This window comes from Drosophila tropicalis, unplaced genomic scaffold (assembly GCF_018151085.1).
Source record: "Drosophila tropicalis isolate 14030-0801.00 unplaced genomic scaffold, ASM1815108v1 contig_694, whole genome shotgun sequence".
In the NCBI taxonomy this organism is placed as follows: domain Eukaryota; kingdom Metazoa; phylum Arthropoda; class Insecta; order Diptera; family Drosophilidae; genus Drosophila; species Drosophila tropicalis.
This window is the reverse complement of record NW_027173176.1, coordinates 5264038-5286512: the sequence shown is the minus strand read 5'-3', so window position 1 is coordinate 5286512 and position 22475 is coordinate 5264038. Positions and strand designations below refer to the sequence as shown.

The window sequence follows — 22475 nt, the reverse complement described above, 5'->3', positions numbered from 1 at the left end:
CGTTAACAGCCAGAAAATATGGCCAGTGCATTGCATATTGTGGTTTTGTGTTATTTGTTCAATTTGAAATGACCAATTTGCTGACATTAGTGCGAGGTAAATTTATTTGTGTGCAATCGGCATATATTTTCTGGCGGGGAACGGGTGTGTGCCGTTGAGGCTGAGACACACGTGTGGCACTATTGGCATTTGATATGTGGAGACTATAGTGAATCATGGCTAAGTTATAGTTTTGCGATAAAAATTTCTAACTTTATTTTTCTTTCTCTTTCACGCTGTTCCCGTTACTTGTGCTGTCTGCCATTGATATACAAAAGGTAAGCACATGTCGCCACAGAGGTCTCGAAATTTTTCGTGATGATTGAATGGAGCAGAAGAGTTCTTGAAGACTATATTCATCACCCAGTGCTGAAAAATTTCCATAAATTAGAATTAAGTCCATTAATGTGAATAATACTTTACCAATTAATATCTCTTTCTCATCTTTTCTATGTGATCTGGATCCGATTGGTTTTTTAAATATTAATTTTAGGTAAGTCTTAACATTCAGTACTGGGCTTTGTTCACTTTAGCAATTTTCCGTGATGATTGATTGGAGCGGAAGAGTTCTTGAAGACTATATTCATCACCCAATGCTGAACAAAACTATGAACCTTAATATTTATTGATGCAGTTAATATTTTACTAACTAGCTTTTTTCTCTTTCTGTTTCATGTTTGATCTGGTTTCGTTTGCCATTTCTGTTCTAACATTTAAATTATAGGTAAGTTTCAAATGCAATCCGTCGTCTTAAGTTAGTTTCCATGATGATTGATTGGAGCAGAAGAGTTCTTGAAGACTATATTCATCACCCAATGCTGATATTTATTTAGTAGTGCTTTAGTTTTAATGACATTAAAAGAACCGAGGTATTAACTGTTACTTCTTCTCTTCTTTAGACTTGAGATGGCAACCTCTTCGCACCTCAACTGGTTGATCATTCGCAACAACAACGCTTTCTTGTTGAAGAAGCGTGATGTGAAGAAACCCTTCAGCACAGTAAGTTTCGTTTAGTTTTGGTTTCTTTTTTCCAAATGTAGAGTTCACCATGATGTTTCCAACTTATTTATATTCACAATGATATTTGAATACAACATGATAGTAATTCATAATCTGACATGCATTTAAGTTGGTTATATTATTGATGGGCTGTTTTTAAATGGCAAGTTAACTAATGTTATTGCTTTCTCCCTCTCTTTCAGGAGCCCAACAACTTGACAAGTGTTAGCTCTTACCGTTACAGCGGCGTCGTCCACAAAAAGACCGTTGCCGTTGTTCCTGCTGCCGATAAAAAGGGCTTCACTGCAGTGCTGAAAAAGGGCAAATATGCTCAGCGTCCTGCCAAGAACACGGTGCGTGTTGACTTCAAGGCTGGTCCCAGACGCTCCCTGAAGAAGTTGAAGAACTTGTTGATTGGCTCCAAGTACCGCAAAGATCTGACACAGGTAAGACATATCCACCTCGTCCGCAGAGACAAAACCTAGGCAAAGCAATTTAGCATGATGATCTTTTTATTTTAATGCTACACAACCAAGATCGCTGACTGATCGTGTTGATAATCTTATCTGAGGCTTCTTCCCCTAATTCTCAATACATTTATAACTTTGTGACTGGTTTATTAATGAAATTGTATATAATTCCTTTCTTACAGGCTGCTCTTCGTCGCGCCTCTGCTGTTCTGCGTTCTCAGAAGCCCGTCGCAGTCAAATCGTCCGCTTAAGGTGCCCGAATAAAATGCATTAATTGGGACAATGATTGTGAAGCCGTTTTCTACTCCAGAATAAAGAAAAAAATGTTAAAAACCAACAAAATTCATTCTATTTTTATTTAACACATGCCATAAATTACGAGAAAATAATTCAGCTAGCACCAAAGTTAGAGTTTTATTATGTTTGTACTCGTTAACAGAAGAGAAGGGGGAGCAAAATGCAAACGAAGACTGCTTCATCATATTCTACATCCTTCATGTTCCCCAAATTCATCTAAAGAGAAAAGCTTTGGAATGACATTTTATATCTTAATTTTGCCGTCTTGTCGTTAAATCGCACATGGTTAGCTTCTGGACATTTTTATTATGGAAATGAAAGAGATGGCGAGTGTTTTTGTGTCTCCCTACTTCAGTAAGAGGAAGTTCCATCTGAACTTCGTAACAAGTTCAAGTAACATTGGTAATACTAGATATTCATTAACGTATTTCAAAATGCAGAGTAACTTGAAAAAAAATGTTTTCTTATGAAAATTCAAAATGTTTCCTGACTTAAGAAGACTGAGTAAGGGAGATGGAAATAAATGAGTATGTGAGATATGCTACTATAAGATGATGGACTTGTATATAATTTATTCCTTATTCTTAAACAAACAAAAGTATATTTATCTTTTTGGACCAACTCCATATATATCTAATATATTTATATATTTCTTATCTAGCGAAATGGCAAACAATTCTATTATGTGAATCGAAACCTAAAATAGTTTTTGATCGATTGTAATCATTATACGATTAGAAGAGATATGTTAGTGAATGTTTCTATGACTTATCTGGAAATTAGTATTTGTTTCATTTTCTGTTTACTCGCGGTTATTTATGTGGTTTGTTTTTGTTTCTGCTTCGTCAGATCTGTAAAATGTATAAATCGCTTATTCGAATTGAAACAAAAAGAATACTTTTAGGCTAAATTTAAAAATTGTAGGTATATAATTGAAAATAATCATATGGTGGCAAATACTACTTTTACGCTCGAAAAGTGACGTTAAAATGTTTTAAACAAAAAGAAAGAAAGAAGAAGCAAATACCTAACACTGAACGAACCTGATTATTTAATAAGAATTATTATTCTCTTTCGTTATAGAGAAAAACTGAGCAACGAAGCGGTCCACACGTTACGCAAAATATATCGAGAGATCACGCATGGGAACTGTAACATGGATCATAATTTGTCTATATATATGATCAAATGCACCGTAAGGCGACGAAACTGGAGGCTGTCCATTAATATCATCATTGTGAAGCGATGAGGGTTGCCCGATTCTACATATTCTACTGTTGCTTTTGTATTTTTACAATATCCAAGGACCTAGTTAGTTAAATAATTCCTTTGCTTCATGTTCACTTTAAATTGATTTGACTAAGTATCTATCCATGTATGTATGTATGTATGTTTGTACATATAACCCAAGAAAATTCAACAATTTTGCCAGGAAAATTCCAAATGTAAAGGTATAGATTTTCAATTTTTATATTCATTAAAACGAGCTAGAAGACAAAATTACATAAGTAAAAACAAAAATCTTATTTGAAGTAGAAAAAAATTGAAAAAAAAAAAATGTCTTAAATCTAATCAATACAAAAATCGCCTAAAACGGTATTAGCGACTGATATCGTTTTCAAATTTGATCCAAAAAAAACACAACCAGAATTTTATAAGTCTTGTGATCATATATGAATCTTTTCGTAAATTCTCTGTCTCTGATCATAAATTATGGTCATCAAGCCACGACTACTTAACGAACTGACTATGAACTTGCGAGTCAAAAGGCTTAGTAGAGAGACTTCGGGGTTTCTTTATTTCTGGTAAATCCTGAGTGGGTTGGCAAGTTTGAGATACTGATAATTTACCCACACATCCTTTTTTTGTCCTTGTATTGTTTTTTTTTTTTTTTTTTTTATCAAATTTCAATCGAAGTCATCTGCCGCTCAATTTAGTCTTGGGATATTGAACAAACTTATATCTACATATACATACATAAGTTTAAGCTATATCTATCTGGATTATTTATATCATTTTTATTGTTTCCCGATAATATTCTCAATGGTAAATAGCGTAGTCTTTGTTCGATTGTTTGAGGTTGCTGGTGAGTTTGGTGATGATGACGATGCAGGTGCAATTGGTCTTGTCTCGGAGGCATCAACCAGGAAGTCCTGCAGTCCTTTAAATGCGTCACTTAGTACTACTGGGGGTAGGCCAACACCAACAAAATTGGCTGGATCACGCCGATTGTGGAGAGGCGGCGGCGTAAAAGCGCTGGGGGAATGTAGTTCATCGTATAATGAGGCATTTTCCATAGTGCTCGATGCTGCTGAAGCTGATGCTGCTGATGTTCCTGTTGTTGTTATTGTCTTTCCGGAGCTAGAGCATGGACTTTCCGCCGACGAGCTGTCTCGCATATCGCTGGAATCTCTGGGCATTCTGCGAGTTTCATTGTTAAACAAATTGTTAAAGCCAAAGGAAACGGACAGGTATTGACGATGCAAATCCGTTATACGATCCGAATAATTGGGCCTCTCATTGCAGAACAGATCGAAATCGGCAAGAGACTCACTGGGGGATCTCACCTCGCCGTCGTTGCCACTGCCAACATCCTATACACACACACACACACACACACACAGAGAAATAGAAGAATGTTTTTGTTTATTTTACTATTTTGCGGAACTTTAATTGTCGTCGTCGTCGACGTTTGCCTTACCCTGCCCGTCTCCCGGTCATAGCGATTGGAATTGGCGCAATGCCTTTGCCGACGTGTACGACGCCGTCGGTAGTTACCCTGCTCGAACATATCGGATGCGGATGAGTCTAGCATCCAGTAGCTTCCCTTGCCCGCACTGTCGTTATCATCAATTGTATTCTTATCCCTGGCCACCTTCACAAAGCAATCGTTCAAGGATAGATTGTGTCGTATGGAATTCTGCCAGCCTTGCTTATTCTCGCGATAGTAGGGAAATCTATAAAAAAAATATACATATATCAGTTGGAATTTGCTTCAAACTCTCTCCAAACCTATGTAATTTGTAATGGCTAATTAGATTCTGTTCTGTTTAAGCTGGAATTTGTTGACTCAAATGCTTTCCTTTATAAAATTGGGCAAGGTGAATATAAGGTAAATAAAAGTATAAGTAAGTTATACTAAAATACTCAAGTAATTATAATACTTTCTTATATAAATATAAGTTTTGAGTTAATGGTAATTTGATAGAAAACTTTGCGAAAATTAAAGATTTTTTGTAGACAAGTCTATTAAAATTATCAAACTTAAACAAAATAACATTTACTTATTATATCCTCGATAAAACAGTAGTAAAATCATAAGCTTGTAGTTCAGTCTAAGCTCATGACAGAAGATCTTGATAAGAAGAAAGTGGTATTAGGTGTATATAAAATTTCAATTCTAGGATTGGCTTAGGGCTTTATTTTCAAATCCAGTTTCAGCTATTTTCCTATAATAGATACAGACTATAATATAATTTATTTTGAGGCCAAAATGGAATTGAATATTTATGATGATTTATATGATATTTAACGATTTAAATTTATACATTTTTAAATAAATATTTATGTTTATTATATTCAGGAAAATTATTTTTTTGAGGCCAAAGAATACGAAATCTACTTAAATCATTTAAGAACAGAAGGTTAATGATCCAATTTTTATCAAATTTCATTAAAATTTATAGTCTTTATGTTTTATTGATATAAAAAGCCCAACATTTTGGCATTGAAATGTGGCATAAAGTTTCCTCGAGTTTGTTTTATTTCCAGCATAAACATCCAATCAGATCTACATACATATATGTATGTATTTGTATATATGTAAATGGAAAGATTATGTAGATAAATCCATTGTTTATCGTGACTATAAAATATTGTAAGCTAATTTTCCATAAAAACTTTTCCAAGATCATTTCAAATTTTGGAAATATTTGATTGATTTACAATTGTAATAATGTGATCCATGATCGATTTGCCTGTATTTGTCTTAATCGATGATCTAGTTAGAATCAGACTTACTTATCCATGATGAACTTGTAGATGCCACTCAAAGTTAGCCGCTGATTGGGAGCACTGCTAATTGCCATTGCTATCAAGGCTATATAGGAGAATGGTGGCTTTTCCGGACGATGTGAATTGTGTAGAAAGGATATGGGCAATGTCCAGATATTGTTATGCAGGGCCAGGAAACTATCCATGCCAAGGCCCTGGTAATAAAAGGCTGACGGGAATGCTCCATTGCATTGCATTAGATTATCCGTTAAGCCGATTCCGGCGGTATTTGTGGCCAATGGATTGACCGTATTGCCATTGCCATTGCCATTGGCTGCCTGACGCAACAATTCGGGACTGGCCAACAGAGTATTGACCAGTTCCTCATTGTCGGGCGACAGCGTTGAAATATTTGTATAGCAGGATGATGGTAACATAATTCTCACAACACTTTTGGCACTTTTGATGAAAACTTTTTAATTGATTTTGCAATGACACTTTCTGTTCTTCTGGCACTTGGCCCGACAACGTTTTTTGGTTTGGTAAAGTTCCGTTTAACGGTATTTATATTTGCGTATGCGTATCCGTTTCCGTATTTGCCGTAGTTTCCCGTAATTCCCAAAATGCTTTGTGCTTATTGCGCACGATATTTGTGTTCCGTCTGGCTAGAAGACCGATCAACAAATAAATTGATCTTGTGGGCTGGCATTTGGTTTGAGTACTTGAAATTCGTTCAAGCATGTGTGAGCGGGTGTGTGTGTGTGCGGGTGTGTGTGTGTGTGTGTGTGTGTGTGTGGGGAAGAGTCAAACAGACCAGTGTATTGAACTATAAATACATGCAAAGAAAAATACACACGAATATACGCAGGAAATCTTTGAGAGACATAATCCTTATCTCAGACTCCTTTCATGGCATATCTAGCTAACTATGATTAGTAAAGTTAATTAATTATGCTTAAACTATTTTAAACTAATCATCATTTAATTCACAGTGCTTTGGGTGGCGTTTTGTCAAGACTACAAGGCAGTTCTCTCTCTTTCCTTCTCTGTGGACCAACCAATGTTTATCCACGATCCGTATATGTGTGTGCTCAGCATATGGATATAAATATATAGATATGTATATACTTGAAGATCATTTCTCACCACTGGCCTCTGATTTGTCAGAATTTTCCACAAATGGGCGGAGCCAACATATCTTCTTGTTGTGTTTAAAACAATATCGAAATAAACGATTTTTCAACAAATGAAATGCCAGCAATACATATGTACATATATACACATAGCTTTCGCATTATACAATTTTTAAAATGGTTATCAAATTAAAACTAGAACTTTGAAATATACATTATAAAGGGCTTGATACATATATAATGACCAATATCATTCCGTAACGATCGGTTGGTTTTCATTTGTCGGAATTTCCTCTTTGTATGTGTGGGTGGAGCTAAAACTCGGAATCAAATTTTGAAAGAAGGCAACAATCTTATCAACTATAAGTTTTAACTTTTATTAATATCTATCTATACATATATACGTAAACCTATCGATTTACATATATTTCTTAAATAAAGCTGATATATGCCAGTTTTAATATATTCATTATTAATTTGAAAGATCAAAAGCTCTAAGGCTGATTCTTAATGCTTCCTGGTTGATAGAATCATTAAATAATATTCTAATCTAATCTACTTTAGATATACATATATCTAGAGGACTTAAATGGCAATTAACTAAAACAGACTCTGAAATGAAAACCTTAATGTCCTGTACTATCAATAATAGTGACTAAAGAAATTTTGTAAGTAGTATATCAAATCTGGAATCACCAGAATCTTTCTCTCAAAACACTGTAAAAACTTCTAGTAAATTTAAAGTATTCCAGGCATCAAAGCAAAATGAGTCTTTTGAAGTGTGAAAATCGATCTTATTGAAATTTGCCATAAACATAAATGTGCTAATAGAGTTTCTGCTTCTTTAGCTATCTAAACTTTTGGTTTGAATTCGTAGAGACAAAGTATCTTCCTAAAACCGATATTTTACCTCTGAAACTAGTCGAATTGTTTCTAATATTCAATAATAAATTATCATAATGTCTAATTTAGTTTTATCACATTACGATACCAGAACAGAGAGTAACAGAAATAAGAATTTAAATATTACACGAGACATAATAATTTAGTTCTAATAGCCTTCATGTTTAGGTATTAAGATGATTGGACATGGCAGTTGGATTTTACTCAGCTTAAACTGACATCACCTGAAGGATATGCAGGAAAAAAGTATTTGTATTAATTTCAAATTATTAGGATCTTTTAAAAACAATTCATTAATAAGTGACAGGGTTCAGAACTCTGATATTTGTGCCATATGCAATGAGAAAAGAATCTGTCTAGATTTATAATGCTTCAAAATCAATCTTACAAGGAATATTATTGTCTGTATAAATATTTGAAGACCCACCACAGGTCTGTTATCATCAAAGTTCCAAGAGTTGCAATGGTCATACCACATTTTCAATGCCAAGACAACTTGAGAATTACAATTAAATGGAGCAAAATGTTGGCAAAGCTTACAATCTTAGAGTTTTGGAGAGATCAGGATGATTGTCAAATTGTTGTTTATTTTTACCTACTTTGCATACTTATACATGTGTAATGTTTTAATATTAAGATAATGCCATATGTTTTGTATATTTGTTTTCATGCATTTAATATATAGATGATTGAGTTCAATGTGCAATTGGTTTATCTCAGTATCGGCCTATGACACCGTTATCTTTGAATTTAATACAACATTTCCTTTTCTGTAAAATTTTTACGACTTTTTCCAAGTAGTACAAAGAAAGAAAAACGAAAGTAAAGTGATGCTATTGTGAAGTAAAGTAAAGTAAAATCAAGTAAAGTATTTTTCGCCCAGATATCATATGGGAAAGGTCGTAAAATAATTGTGTATACATTTTAAACAGACACAGGACCAAGATCAGTTGATTTTTACGACCGTTCCCCATGTCTGGGATGGTATAGGATGGGATGGGATGGGATGGGATGATGATGCTGCTGATGTTGTTGTTGCATTGTCAGTTCTGTTTGCATGTCAAGTAGTTAGTATATAGAGTAGAGTAAGAGAAAGCAGAGCTCATTTGAAAGAAATAAAAACAAGCCAATTGAAGATGAAGTTAAAGTTGGAAAATTCAATATTACCATTAACCTCCACCTCAAACCTCCTCCCTTCCACAGACACACACACACAGAGGGATACACACATGTGTATGAAGTGGTCTACAAAAGGATTGCATTTTTCACGCTTTCCCTGTGTCTCTATCTTGTCTATGTATGTACATATATATGTCTATATGTTTAGTATTGGTATTCAGATTTTACGATCGCCGCTTACCGCTGAATGGAAGAATGGGTCATAAAACAACAGGGTTATCCTTAACAACGACCCATCAACCATATTGTGCGTGTGTGTGTAGATGAGGTGTTTTGTGTGTAGTTCAATGTAGAAGATGTCGTTGGCTGTTTGCCGTTTCGGCGGCTGTTTTTGTTAATGATTATTTTTAGATCTATGCTGGGAATAGTATTGGAAACAAATATTGTGTTATATATATATTTTTTTTTGTTTGTTGTTTTTTTATTGCCGCCCTGCAGCACGCAAAAAGCAAACACAATGCAAACGCAACACAACAAAATGTCTGAAACAACAATGTTTTCTATTTAGTTTTGACTGATCGTCACGTTAAGCCATAAAACGCCTCTCCTCTTGTTTATTTAGTTGCTGCTGCGGCCCACCGCAAGTTAATCGTTTGCCACAATTACCACATTTATCTACATCCCCAATACACTCGACGAAAATGTAGAATGTCCCCCCCCCCACCATCCCGCAGACAATTCGATTTGATTTCATAATAATGACTAACATATTAAGAAGGACATCTGCAATAGGAATCTTCAATGCGAGCCTTAGTACATATGATTCAAGTTAACCATCCTAGGTAAGGCCCAAGTTAAGTATTCTGATATAAGTCTCAAAATGAAAAGCAAAAGATGGGTTATGCAATCCTCCACTTCTGTTTTGGTTCTACTGCTTTTCGATCTCGAGTTTATAGCTCAATCAATCCTCTTCGATTTAAATATGACAATATCAATTTCGAGTTCAGGTCAACTAATTATTTATTCAACCTTTTACTAAGGCAAGTCATTTTTGTAACCAAGGTACGTACAATTTGAAATATTGGCCATCTTGAGATGAATTTTAGTACTCTGTATTATTCTATGTTACTTCTTTACAACCTTTTATTCAAATTTCATTGCATAATTTCTTCGAGTGTACGCACAGTTATAGTTTATAGGTGGATGAAGTTTGTCTTCAAACTGCCATTGATTTATAGGCGGTCGTCGGAGGGCGGCATCTATCGCATCTATCTCTCAACACCTTGTCAAAAATTTGATTTGCTCTATCGACGGCACGAAGTGGTGTGCAGCATTTTAAATCAAAGATAACAAATCATCGATCAGCACTCGGATTTGTGGCTGCTTCAACAACCAATTTGTCAAAATTCGATGACTATTTGCCCCTCATCCTTGCCGCGTCTCTCTCTTTCTGTCTTCCTGGGATTGTTCTCCCTCTTTTACATTAACATCTAGTAGTGCCTATTTATAGGCGCCGTAAAATGCAGCCCATGACTATTAGCTACTTGTTGTTGTTTGACAACAAATAAGTACAAGGACCGCTCATCGTTGCCATAGTCATCATTGCTGTTGTTGTTGCCGTTGCTGCTGTCGTCGTCATCATCTTTGTCGGCAGCGTTACACATCATTGACAGCAAATTATCCACATTACCTGAATTGTCAGACCGGTCGGTCGCCCATTAGCCATTACGATGGTGTGAACGTGACCTTTGGTGGCCATTAAATGGCACACTTTGAGTCCATGAGTATTTTGTTTTGTAGCTCGGAATTGGAAATTTATGCGATTCTTGACACTAGTTGCGTGTGGGGTGCTGCCTCTCTCCCCCCTCGTGGTCATGCTATCTATCCTATCCCCCCTCAGCTTGACAACTCGAAGGGGAAACCAAAACTTACTGAGGCTAGACGCTTCATATATGAACAAGCCTACATATGGGAAGGTGTAGTAGTTTGGTTTTTGGTTAAATAAAGACGATATAAATAAATATCATATAGAAATTAGAAACGTATAAACGATTTACTGGTTATTGACCCATTCGATTGGAAATTCTAGGCTAATAGAAAGACATCATCTGTGGGTATCATCATTTACTGTACGGCAAAACAGGTGTTTCAAAATCTTTGTCTGTTAGACTAGCTAAATATTCTTAATAAGTTTTAACCAGAATAAACGTTTGGCAAATGTAGATTAAGATTTTGGGGAGCTTAAACTGGGACATGGATATTAAGTTTACTGCTCTTAGGGAGGATAATTTGCTCATTTCTCCTCCGTTTAGGATCAACCACTCTTGTTAGCAAAAAAAAAATTTATTTAAAAAAATTTATCGTTTACATAAACGATACACAAAAATATAAGGGTGGCTTCTATAAATGCTTTGAAGTCGAACTTTAATAGATGTTTGATAATTTTGAATCCCTCACCGTAACTCCGAATTCGTATCCTCAAAATATAATAATATTAAAAAAAATATACTAAAAACCTTTTAAAAATGTACTTGAATTTTCTGAAGGGGAGAGAAGGCTTTTTTAAGCCTTTTTTAAGAGTTTCATTTTGTAAAACTTTAAGATCCATTAAATTAAAGAGTTAACCGTTTGGTACAAATATGCCATGTGGTTGGCTCTAGAGCTAACCAATAATCGTTAATCTTAACTGTTTTGCTCGTAAAGTGGGTAACATCCATGGTACATATGTATGTATGTATGTATGTATGTATATGTAATCGTAGTTCTTTGACTGTTAAGCTAGCAATGTTATAGCAACATTTACTTCTAATAGGACTTGAGATAATGAACAATTGATTACTTGCGACACGGAGACAGACAAACAGACAGAAAGACAGACATCCAGGCAGAGGAAGAGAAAGAGAGGGAAAGACAGAGACGTTTCTCATCATTGGGTATCTACTACTCTTACCAAATGACTAAGCACTACTTTCAATCTACAGAGAGAAAGCAACAAGGGAGGGCCTTTGCCCTATATTATTCGAGCCACTACTTCTCTAATCCCTCAAGTCAACTAAGCCCGGTATTCAGGATTTACTTCAAATGAGTATGTGACATCTCAACATTGGAGAGCAGCAAACATATCTTCATTTGCCATCGCTAAATTGTTATCCAAATGAATGAAATTAGTTTTTTCTGGTAATAGGAAGTTGTTTATAACCAAAGGGGGAGTCTGCAGTCTATTTGATCAATTGTCTGATTTACTTGGAATTAATATTGAGACAATTATTAGCAAGGTATTTTTACTTTGTTCTTTAATCCTTCCCGTTATAACTTTTATTATCTTATAAATTGAAAGTGCTGGTTGAATTTAGGTATTCAGGAGCTTCGGGATTTCGTACGGTCGGACGGACGTGCTGACATGGCTAGATCGACTTGGCTGTTAATGATAATCATCCACTCTATGGATGCATTTTCTTTCTATAACAGGCAGGGAATTCTTAAAAGCAGAAAGGACCAAGCTGTGGCCAGGACGTTCTTTAAATATTCCAAATATATCTAGATTGCATCGAATACTTATGCTTAGAGAAAAGTTTACATAAATGTACGACGAGATCCAGGCGCTTGGCAACAATCTGTTTCGTTTGCCATCCAGAATTTCTCTTCGACGAATATTTGTACTAAAAACTGAAATAAGTAATTTCACTTTTATTTGATATCTAAACATGTATGTGATTCATTCAAGTCTTTCGTGTCATGTCATTGAGATAAAAAGCTGTAAGAAATTGGATATAGGATTATTGAATAGGAAAGCTCTTGAGCAAACATCTCGAGGAAAGTTGGCTAAGAAGATGCTTTCAACCGTTGTAAGATGCTAGCTGGTTCGGCTAAAGTTACTTTAGTACCTAAATGTATATTGTTTTATATCCTGCTTAGTTATTAGTTAATTATATTTACATTAGGTATATGATTGATGTTTGATGTTCTCTAATTAGTATATTAATTACTCTTGTGAATTTCTCTCATTATTTTGAATTTCTCAATGAAAACTATTTTTACAATTTGAGTTGGGGTTGTATATTATCTCATATTGGTCTCTCTCCTATCTCTTCTTCTCTCAATATATCTAAATACTTATGTATATATCATTGAACTGATTGCGAGGCGGAAACCATAAACCAAAAGGCACTAACATCGATTGCCTGCCTTTTTGAGTCCAACCGAAATGAATAAAGTGAAAATGTGAATGATTTTTCGCACGTTTTAAGTGGCAAATTAACAGGTACTCAATAACAGGGAGAATGAGAGAGAGAGAGAGAGAGCCAAGGAATATGAAAATTGAAAAATATCAAACAGTTTTTTTGTTTCTTATGTTCTTGTGTGTGCCTTGTTGCTGCTGCAGAGGTTTTAAAAACAATAAACTTTGAAGAAGAAACAAACCAACAATACCAATACCAATACCAATACCAATACAATCACCATATACTATATAGCCAATAGACCAACAACAATAATAACTCAGGCATGTATTTGTTGTGAGGATGTTTGTTTATTTGTTTAAATTTAGAATATCGACCACATTAAAATAGCAACTGCTTCAAAAGCTTCTCAAGTGGCCAAAGATGAGAAGATGGAGGGTCATTAAACAGATTTTCAAGATGTATTATGGTTTCGAATGTGCCGTGCCGAACAGCACATTGTTAACTGAGACCACAATCCCAAAAACCGATGGCAGGGGCAGGGGCTTGGGCTGGGGCCACCACCACCCCATTTCAATGTTGAAGTTAAGTTGACCCCGCGGGTAATTTGCACTTCAAAGAGCCCATGCAATGTGTTTATGCCATCAAGTGGGCCAGCTGCTGGGCATCCCCATGCCCAAAAACAAAAGGAAAAGAGAGAGAAAAAAAGATCTATGGCATTTATGAGTAACGGAGCGAATGCCATGTGCTAATGAGCCTGGAATTCCGCTCTACCTACACCCACTTCCACCTCCCGATTAGTGCCAGCAGCAACAGCTCATTCTCTTCCTTCCCCTCAAACCATTTGCCACTTGCCACTTTTCAGTTCCCCATTCCCAGTTCTGCCACCATCTAATTATCTCACATTATTGCCCAGTAAGTGAAATAATCTGTGTGCAAAGTCAAAACTGTCTACGCACCTGACACGCCGCTGCCGCCAACACCATCATCACCAACATCATCATTATCGTCATCAACAACATTAGCAAAAGCAAAAGCAACAGCATCATCATCATCATTATCATTATTATCAACATCATCATCGTCTTCTTCGTCGTCAGCGTCGTCGTCATCATCATCGATCCTTGTCGTGCGCCAAAAGCAGCTGTCAAATCTCCAGTTGACAGCCACTTTCATTTCGATGCATTATTAAAATACAGCAATGGCAACATCCTGACATCTCCATTCTACCCATTCCCCATTTGCCATTTGCCATCGACTTTCCTTGCACCGCCCGCCCGTCCGCTTCACTCACCGCAGCCCAGGTGAGCCAAAAGCCCGGCGCAGACATCTTGGCGACTGCCGGAGCAAAACTCATGTTTATTTTCATGGGAAAGTCAACCATGGGGGCCGCTGTTGCTGCTGCTGCTGCTGCACTTGGCAATTCAACTACTAATTCTACTACCAATACAACTGCTGCTGCTGTGTGTGTGTGTGTGTTTGTTTGTATGTAAATACAAGTACGCAAAACTTCATGCCGAGACCAGGGTCCCCTTTCCACCACCTTCCCTCCCCTCCATCCCCCAAAATACTCTTAGTCATAGTCATGCCCATTCTCATGTGCCCCCCTTTCCTTTTTTTTTTTCTTTCTTTCTGTGTTTTGCCTTGGCCCTGGGCCGGAACACACGCATCGCGTCAGCGTCAGCGGCTCAACAAAGGCACGTGTAAACAACAACCGGGAGGAGCATAGAACAGCAACAGAACCAGCGGCAGTTCCAGTTCCCCACAAGTGACGATATAACAAGTGAAGTTAAAGTAAAGGCACTTGTTGGCACGTCGAAGTTTTTATACCCTTGGGAAGCTAATTTGCATTAGTTTAATACTTAAGTTACTTTATATGTTTGCGTTATTCTGTTACCCAGAAGAAGTTTGTCCAACAGGAGAGTACCTAGTTGCATACCTGTGGATATACACGCACACACACACACACACACCCCACTTTACAAAAGAAGAAATCTCTTCTAGACATTGATCATGAAACTTTTGCATTAAATTTCGGCAAATTCTTAGACATTACAAATGTATGTATATTTGCATTAAGTTATGACTTAAAGACCTCTATTTAAGAATAGAGAATATAATGAATAAAGATCTAAACTGAAATGAATACAAGTGTCCATTAAGTTAGTAGTTGAACACATTTATTCGTTTAAGACTCGACTGAATCGCATAAATAGAACACGAAATCAAATGATTAATAACTAGTCCGAGCAATTGTCCTGTGATACAAAGATGATTCTTTGAATCGAATCCGATTTAAATTAGGGGACTTTGGCCCCCTGAAGTATGCAATATATACATAAATTGTTAAATATCCTGTGGATAAGTACTTAAAGCCTCTTTAAAACAAACAAATAGTTCATACCATATGAATATAAAGAATCCATCTGATATATGTATGTAGAGACTTTTGATTCAAGATACTACAGAAAGATAACCTGTAGCAGAAATCGGTCTATATGTATTTGGAAAGATCCTCAATTTGTTTAGTTGCAATGCAAACTCGCTAGAATAATGACTTATAGCCATTTTCGTAAAGAGTATATAATAAAAAGGGCATCTATGATTTTTCATTTTTTATCTTGTGTGTGTGTTTTTTTCCACGTTTTTCTTCTTATTTTTCCATTGTGTGTGTGTGTGTGTGAGTGTTTTCTCTGATACGAATGCAGGCCGCCAAGGCGTGGCGCGGCAGACATAGTGGCGTCACTATGTTGCCCTGGTGTGGGTCGATCGGTCGGTGGGTCGAAGGGGAAACTCGGGGTCGATTTGGTGTTATGAAAACAACGGCAGCCAAAACCACTTGGCAAAGGCCGCACCTCGTTGTTAGCCTCAAATGGTAAATGGTCGACAGTTTGATATGCGGTTTGGCAGTGCCAGCAAAATATCAGTTTGCTATTGCAGCAAAAGTAATGTGTCTGTGTGTGTGTGTGTATGTGTGCCAGCAGTTTTCCGTTTTCAGTTTTCAGATTTGCTGATTTAATTTTGACTTTCTCTACACACCGTTGGCCATGGATGGTCTGATGCCTGATGGCCTGATGGTTGGGTGGTCCAGTCCAGGGAACTCGTCAAATGTTTACAAGCAAATACGCCACATCATCACACACACACACACACACAATGAAAGGGCAAGCCGTGGCCAAAGGGACTGAGGGTAAGAGAGATGCTAAAGTCGTGGCTAAACTGTAACTTTGAGGCCAAGAGAATTTATAGTTCTGTGGCATATCTTGTTAAGTCTTCTTTGGTGGGGTTTTTGTGGGGCAACTTCTCCTACCTAAATACAAAAAAAATAAAAACCAAACCAATAACCACAGAGAGCGAAAGCGAGAGCGAGAGCGAGCCAGAGACAATAAGTTGGAATTCGCTTTGATCTTTTCGCACTTTTAAATGTTTGAGAAATCTGTGTAAAAGGCATATGAATCGGATTTCGGAGAACCAATAAAAAATTAATGGCAGCATTTGCTTATTGTTGTTGTTGTTTTTTTCTTATTGTTGTTGATGTTGTTGTTGTTATTGGGCGATGCTGCTACTGTTGCCCTGGCTATTTGTTTTTTAAATTTTCTGTTTGATAAAGCGCGCCACAAACAAAATGGGTGGCAAAAAATCCGAAAAAAGCCTTAACCACCACCCCACCTCCAATACCCTTCTTGTTCTTCTTCTTTCTTACATTTAGCATCCCTTGTGAAGAAGATGTGCAACTAGTTCAATGGAAAATCTGCCAGTTGCTGGCATCATCGATGTCGATGTCGATGTCGCTGCCTCTGCCTCTGCCTCCGCCGCTGCTAGCGTTGTCTCTGATTTACATTTGATTCGATTGGAATTGGAAGTCGGAATTTTCTTCTTTTTTGGCAATTGCAGATTAATGCCCTGACAGCTGCCTTCCTTGTGGTTGATGATGGTGGCGATGGTGGTGGGGGCAGTGGTGCTGGTGGTGCCTTGGCATTGCCGTTGGCTTCTCAGGTGTCAGGATACTTTACGCTGATTAGATAAGCATTTGGGAAAATGTGTTAAGCCTTGTTTGGCTTTTGTTTTCCTTTAAAGCCAACTTTTCTGCGGGAGTCAGCAGCCCAGCCGAGCTGGGCCGGGCCAAGTAGCCAAGCAGGCAGCAGCGCAAATGGCATTTTTATTGAGCCATTAAAATTTTTTCGGCCTGCTCAAGTGGAGCTAGATGGCGATATCTGGCGGCCAGGCGTCCGCCTCCCCTTTACATTTTGATTAACGTGCTCGTTTTGGTTTCATTTTTTTTGCTTGGTTTTTTGGTGTTTTTTCTTCTTCCTCCTCCATTTTTTTTTTCTATTGCCAAAATCCTACCTAAGGGGATAAACTTGTGAAATATTTTGGGATTTGTGAGACTTAGGGCAATGGTACCATTTCCCCTTAAACGCGGCTGTAGGTGATTAGGCAGCAATCCACAATTCTTATATATATATGTGTACAATTTTTTTTTTCCAAGTACCCATTACTTAACACTTGAAAAGGGATGTATTAAGTTGGTGTTAATGTTCGACTATATCTTCTTAAGATCGTCTTAAGATTCAATGGCTTTAAAGAGAACTATGTATGTATATACCGCTTACTAAAACAGGTCTAGAAGGTTTTTCTATACTTTAATAATAGACCCCATATTACTCAATGGCCGTAGCAAAACCACTTTTTGAATGTGCTAACGGGTATATTCAGCTTCGTATTAACCAGGACATGGGTTTTACTTTTCCTTGGGTTTCTTTTTTTGGTTTTTTTGTGACTTTCTTGTGGCCAGCGAGTGGAGATGGCAATGGCCAACTGCGACCATTTCGCTAAAAGATTTATGTCTAAATATTTGTTTGTTGTTGTTATAGCTTGGGCCTCATTAGCTGCAATTTAAGTCTCCCATCGCCCATCGCGCATCGCCGGTTGCCCATTTGCCATTTGCCCTTCATTTTCGTTTTGGTAGTCTCAAACTCCACCTTCCCAATTTTTATCCTGGGGGCGCGTGCGTGTGCTTATCACATGAATGTCATTACGCACCTTGCCTAAACATAACTTTGAGCCCCTGTCTAACCACCTACACCCCATTCCCATTCCCACTCCCACTCCCACCTCCCACTCCTGGCAAAGTAAACTCCAAGCAAAAGTGCGAATGCGAATGCGAATACGTGAGTTCTGCAAGTTATGTGCGCGTAAGTGAATGAAATTACCGTAAGGCATTTAACCAATGCAAGAAGAGCGCTCAGAATAGATACATAAATGACAATGCCAGGCACAGGCAGAGACACAGCCACAGCAACAGACAGGAGGAGAAGGGGACAATCGGTGGGAGTAAAAAAAACAGAAGAAGCTAGCTAGCTAGCGAGCTAGGATGTCTGACTGGGCTCTATGTTGGATTCAGGATTCAGCCACAAAACGTTTAAAGACGACAACGGCAGCTCAGCACTTGGCATAAAAATGCTGCCCTGTCTGCCTAAGGAGTACACGGGGCATAAGGAGTACGAAGCACTACGGAGCGATGGCGTCGGCGGCGCTTATCGTTTTGACAGGAATATCTGCGCTTTCTAAATGCCAACGTCGTCGTTTATGACGCTGACTGCTGCGCTTACGATTGAGTTTGCTTGCTCCCCCAACCTCCTTTAACACCAACAAAACAGAAAACAGAGACGAAGGAAAAAAAAAAAATTACATCTAACCCATCTCGCCCTTTCCATCTCCATACCTCCCTCTGCCCTAGCAGCGTTACTCTCAATCTTTCTGGCTGCCGTGCGCCGTAAAAACGTGCTGTGCCTGGTTGTTACTTTAATGGCTTTTACTCCCCACGAATCCAGAGTAGAGTCGTCCTCGACGTCGTTGGCGTTGTCGTTGTCGTCGTCAAGCGAATTATGGAAACTGAAGCTGCCATAGTCGTCTTTGTCGTCCTCCTTAGCGTCGTCGTCAGCGTCATCGCCTGGCTTTGTTTTTCAGCACTTTCGCGTGCCTGCGTGTGTATTTAATAGTCTGTGGTTTGACATTGACTATACCTATATACATTTATATATCTACATAAGTATAGTCTTCATTCTTCTGCTGTGCATTAATGCTTCTCAAGCTGTAATCTGGCAAAAGGGCTGCCAAATCTGCCACCTACCTACCCAGCAACCTACCCACCTATTCTACCCACCTGACTCTGACTGACTGTCTGACTGACTGACTGACTTACTGCCTTTATGCATCCCTTGTGTCTTTCTTACTATCTCCCTCTCACTCCCTTTCTCTCTCTCTCTCTGTGTGCCATTCGATTATCGTGTCAAATTTTAATTACTTAAAATTACAATTTGGCTTTTTAATGCCCGAGACTTACTTGCGTTGGCAGTTGTCAACACTGTCAGAGCCTCTTTTGGTCATTAAACATTCGTCCTCGCCCCTGCCATGCTGTCCCCTTGTCCAACCCATCGCGATGTCTCATTCGCAACTTTCCATCTTCAATTCCAACTCCCAACAGAAGGACGGGGACTCCGAAGGAGGCCATGAACTTTGGGAGAATTTTAAAGGCGGTTAAATAAGACAAACAATTGACTTACTATGTAGATGAACTGTCTCATAAAAATGTCATAATACTGATGAACTTTAAACAGGTCCTTGGCAAGGACCGCAATTTAAATTAACCCCCAAAGTCAAATGCAGCTTAATTAATCAAATTTAAGGCATTATTTTTTGTTTGCTGTTCATTAACAAATCTCACACACATCTTGTGTGTTAATACTTTGGCAAATCAGAAGATTTTTAAGTTATTCAATTTTCATTTTCAAACTTAAAAGTGAGAGTGAAACGAGAAAGAAATTGAGAGGCTTTTTTTGTGTTGTTTTGTAAAACTTTCATTTAAATTCTAATTCTATTTCCAAATTAATTTAAATTATCTGAGGACTTGGATTATATATTTATCAAACTCATTTAATATCATTGGGATTCAATTTTAATTCCTTGAAAAGAGTTATGTTTAAAGCAGAGATCTTTAGTTACTTTGTCTTCTAAATATTAAGATTAGATTAAGAAAAGCTTTACCTATAATTATATTGGTCTTTCTCTTACATAAATAGCAAGTGTATGTGCGTGTGTGTTATGTTTTTCTAAAATGTGTGTATTTTAAGCTTGTTTTCCCTTTCGTTTTATCGACCTTGTGAGCCTTAGACTTAAATTTTTGTTCCATTTTTTTTGGGGTAAACCTCTGCCAAATCGACATGGCAAACTCATTTTTCCTTCAGTAGCGCTATCTATCTCAAAGTGTTTATCGCTGGCATCGTTTTTGGTTTAAAATCTTTGTAAAGAAAGGAAAGGAGCAGAACAAAAAAAAAAAAAAAAAAAAAAAGAAAATAAAAAATAAGAAGAAGAATGATAGACTTGGGCCGCGTTAGTCCTTTAATATGCCTAGATTGACGTCGATTATGCATTAATAGGACACGCACTATAAATAACGCGCCTTTTTCGCCTTCCATCCTTGCCTGTGACGTCTATGGCCTAATGAACGCTTTTTTGTCGAGCATACGTTTGCCGTTGCCGCCTCTTTTAGAGAGCGAGAGAGTACTCCATCCCATTGGCACTGGAACTGGCAGCAGTGGCAGCAGGAGCAGCAGGGTAACCAGATTCAGAATCAGACTATTCAGCAACCGCCACCCGCTTCGAATTTTGCGCTGACATTGATTGATTATAAATCGGCATACATTGCAAATCCAAAGCGCACACAATAACAAAACTGATGTTGTTGTTGTTGTTATTGTTGCCTTATCCTTTGTGAGTTGTTGCTGCTGTTGCCGCTGCTGCTGCTGCGGTTGCCTTTGTTTGGTCTGTGACAGCTTTTAATCTAGCACAAGGCAACGCCAGCAACAACAGCAACAGCAAGAGAGCAACAAAGGCAACTAAAGTGCCCCGAACTGCCATATTTGAAAATCACTTTACTTCATATTCGGACAACAACAGGACAGGACAGAACAGAGGACAGTGGACAGAGAACAGAAAACAGAGAATAGAGGAACGGGGAAAGGACAGAGCCCAAAGAGCAGCCTAAGAGCCTGAGACTTTGGCCAGTTGTCATTCAGTTTCAGTTTCTAATGGTTCGTCGCTCATCGGACATGGCGTTAATGATGCGGTTTTTGGTCAGCATTCAGCCATTCAGAATTCAACCCATCTCTTCATTTTGCCATCGCCCCATTCCACCATTCACCCCATCCACCAATCATCCATTTTCTCCCCTACACATCTTTCATCTCAAATAGCGTATACGCAATTTACATGATGGCTCTCTCTCTCTCTCTCTCTTTGATCACTAAACCCTAAACCCTTACAAAACTTTTATTTGCTGATATTCATAATAGTAGTTAAAATTATAATAACATTTCCATTTAAAATTAATTTTTTTAGGAGGTCAAAAGTTAAACGAAAAAATTGTTTGCTTATTTTGGCTACCTTTTTGATTGATGTGAAAACTTTTGTTTCGCGGTCGATGAGTAATGAGCACAAGGTTTTTTTTTTTTTGCTTTTCAAATATATTTTGATCTTCAGAGATCGTATTTAGGGAAATTTTTAAAAAGTCGACGTATATTTTATCTGTCGCGGACTTTTGATTGATGTTTTTGAAATATGTAGAAAGAAAAAAATGTAGTTTAATTTTGATTGTTGATTCTTTTTTAATATTTCTAAGAAATAAATTATTCATATATGTACATAAATGAATTTATAAATTTTTTTATAAAAATGAAAGGAAGTTTGAAGACAAATTTCCATTGGTTGCTTGAGATTGAACTGAACCATTGCTTCAAAATATTGGGTTTGGTTGGGGGGTGAATGCTTTGGGGACTTTGGGTCCGATCAAAAATGGGTTTCTATTTTTTTCTCGCTCTCTATTTTCCTGAACTGGCCATAGTTGATGGCACGTTTTTGATTTCTATTGCTATTGCCAGTAGTTTCACTTGACTTTATGTTCACTGCTGTCTGGCCTATATAGGTTGCTTGGCGCCATTTTATGTACGTAGCAAAACAAAAGTTATGGCCCGATTTTCCACCGCCTCTCTCAATGGGCAAAAATAGGCAGGAGCCAAGAGTAACAAATTGGAGGCGGGGGCGTCTTGTAACAAGTGGGACATTTGCCAGTTGTCGTCGTTGCTGTCGTTTGTTCTTTTTGTTGCTGTTGCTGCTGATGTTGTTGATGTTGCTGCCAGCAATAAAAACAAGCAAAAATGTTGACTTCGGCAGCTTAGGCGCCACCCTTTTTTGCCTTTTGGCCGAAACTTACGCATATAATACGAAATCGGCATAAGTATATGTGTACATAATAAGATTCCTAGTATTTTTATTTTTCTTTTGCT

At 37.5% G+C, this 22475-nt stretch overlaps 2 protein-coding genes and 3 non-coding genes across 5 annotated transcripts; 4 read left to right on the top strand and 1 right to left on the bottom strand.

Annotated features, from left to right (window-relative positions):
* The first annotated feature begins 344 nt into the window (after positions 1 to 344).
* On the top strand, positions 345 to 423 carry LOC137579482 (small nucleolar RNA CD11). Its single transcript, XR_011032824.1, has one exon. It is a non-coding gene; the product is annotated as a small nucleolar RNA CD11 (small nucleolar RNA).
* A 146-nt stretch (positions 424 to 569) lies between these two features.
* LOC137579481 (small nucleolar RNA CD11) lies at positions 570 to 647 on the top strand. The gene has a single exon (XR_011032823.1). It is a non-coding gene; the product is annotated as a small nucleolar RNA CD11 (small nucleolar RNA).
* A 146-nt stretch (positions 648 to 793) lies between these two features.
* Positions 794 to 869, top strand: LOC137579490 (small nucleolar RNA CD11). The gene has a single exon (XR_011032831.1). It is a non-coding gene; the product is annotated as a small nucleolar RNA CD11 (small nucleolar RNA).
* Positions 870 to 938: 69 nt separating this feature from the next.
* RpL28 (ribosomal protein L28) lies at positions 939 to 1913 on the top strand. Its single transcript, XM_068292462.1, has 3 exons — positions 939 to 1038; positions 1242 to 1484; positions 1691 to 1913. Exons 1-3 carry the CDS (start codon positions 946 to 948, stop codon positions 1757 to 1759), a joined length of 405 nt encoding a protein of 134 aa, XP_068148563.1. The 5' UTR covers positions 939 to 945; the 3' UTR covers positions 1760 to 1913.
* Positions 1914 to 3752: 1839 nt separating this feature from the next.
* On the bottom strand, positions 3753 to 6235 carry FoxL1 (Forkhead box L1). The gene is made up of 4 exons (XM_068292449.1): positions 5826 to 6235; positions 4507 to 4762; positions 4180 to 4399; positions 3753 to 4122 (listed from the first exon to the last, which is right to left on the bottom strand). Exons 1-4 carry the CDS (start codon positions 6233 to 6235, stop codon positions 3824 to 3826), a joined length of 1185 nt encoding a protein of 394 aa, XP_068148550.1. The 3' UTR covers positions 3753 to 3823.
* Between the last annotated feature and the right edge of the window lie 16240 nt (positions 6236 to 22475).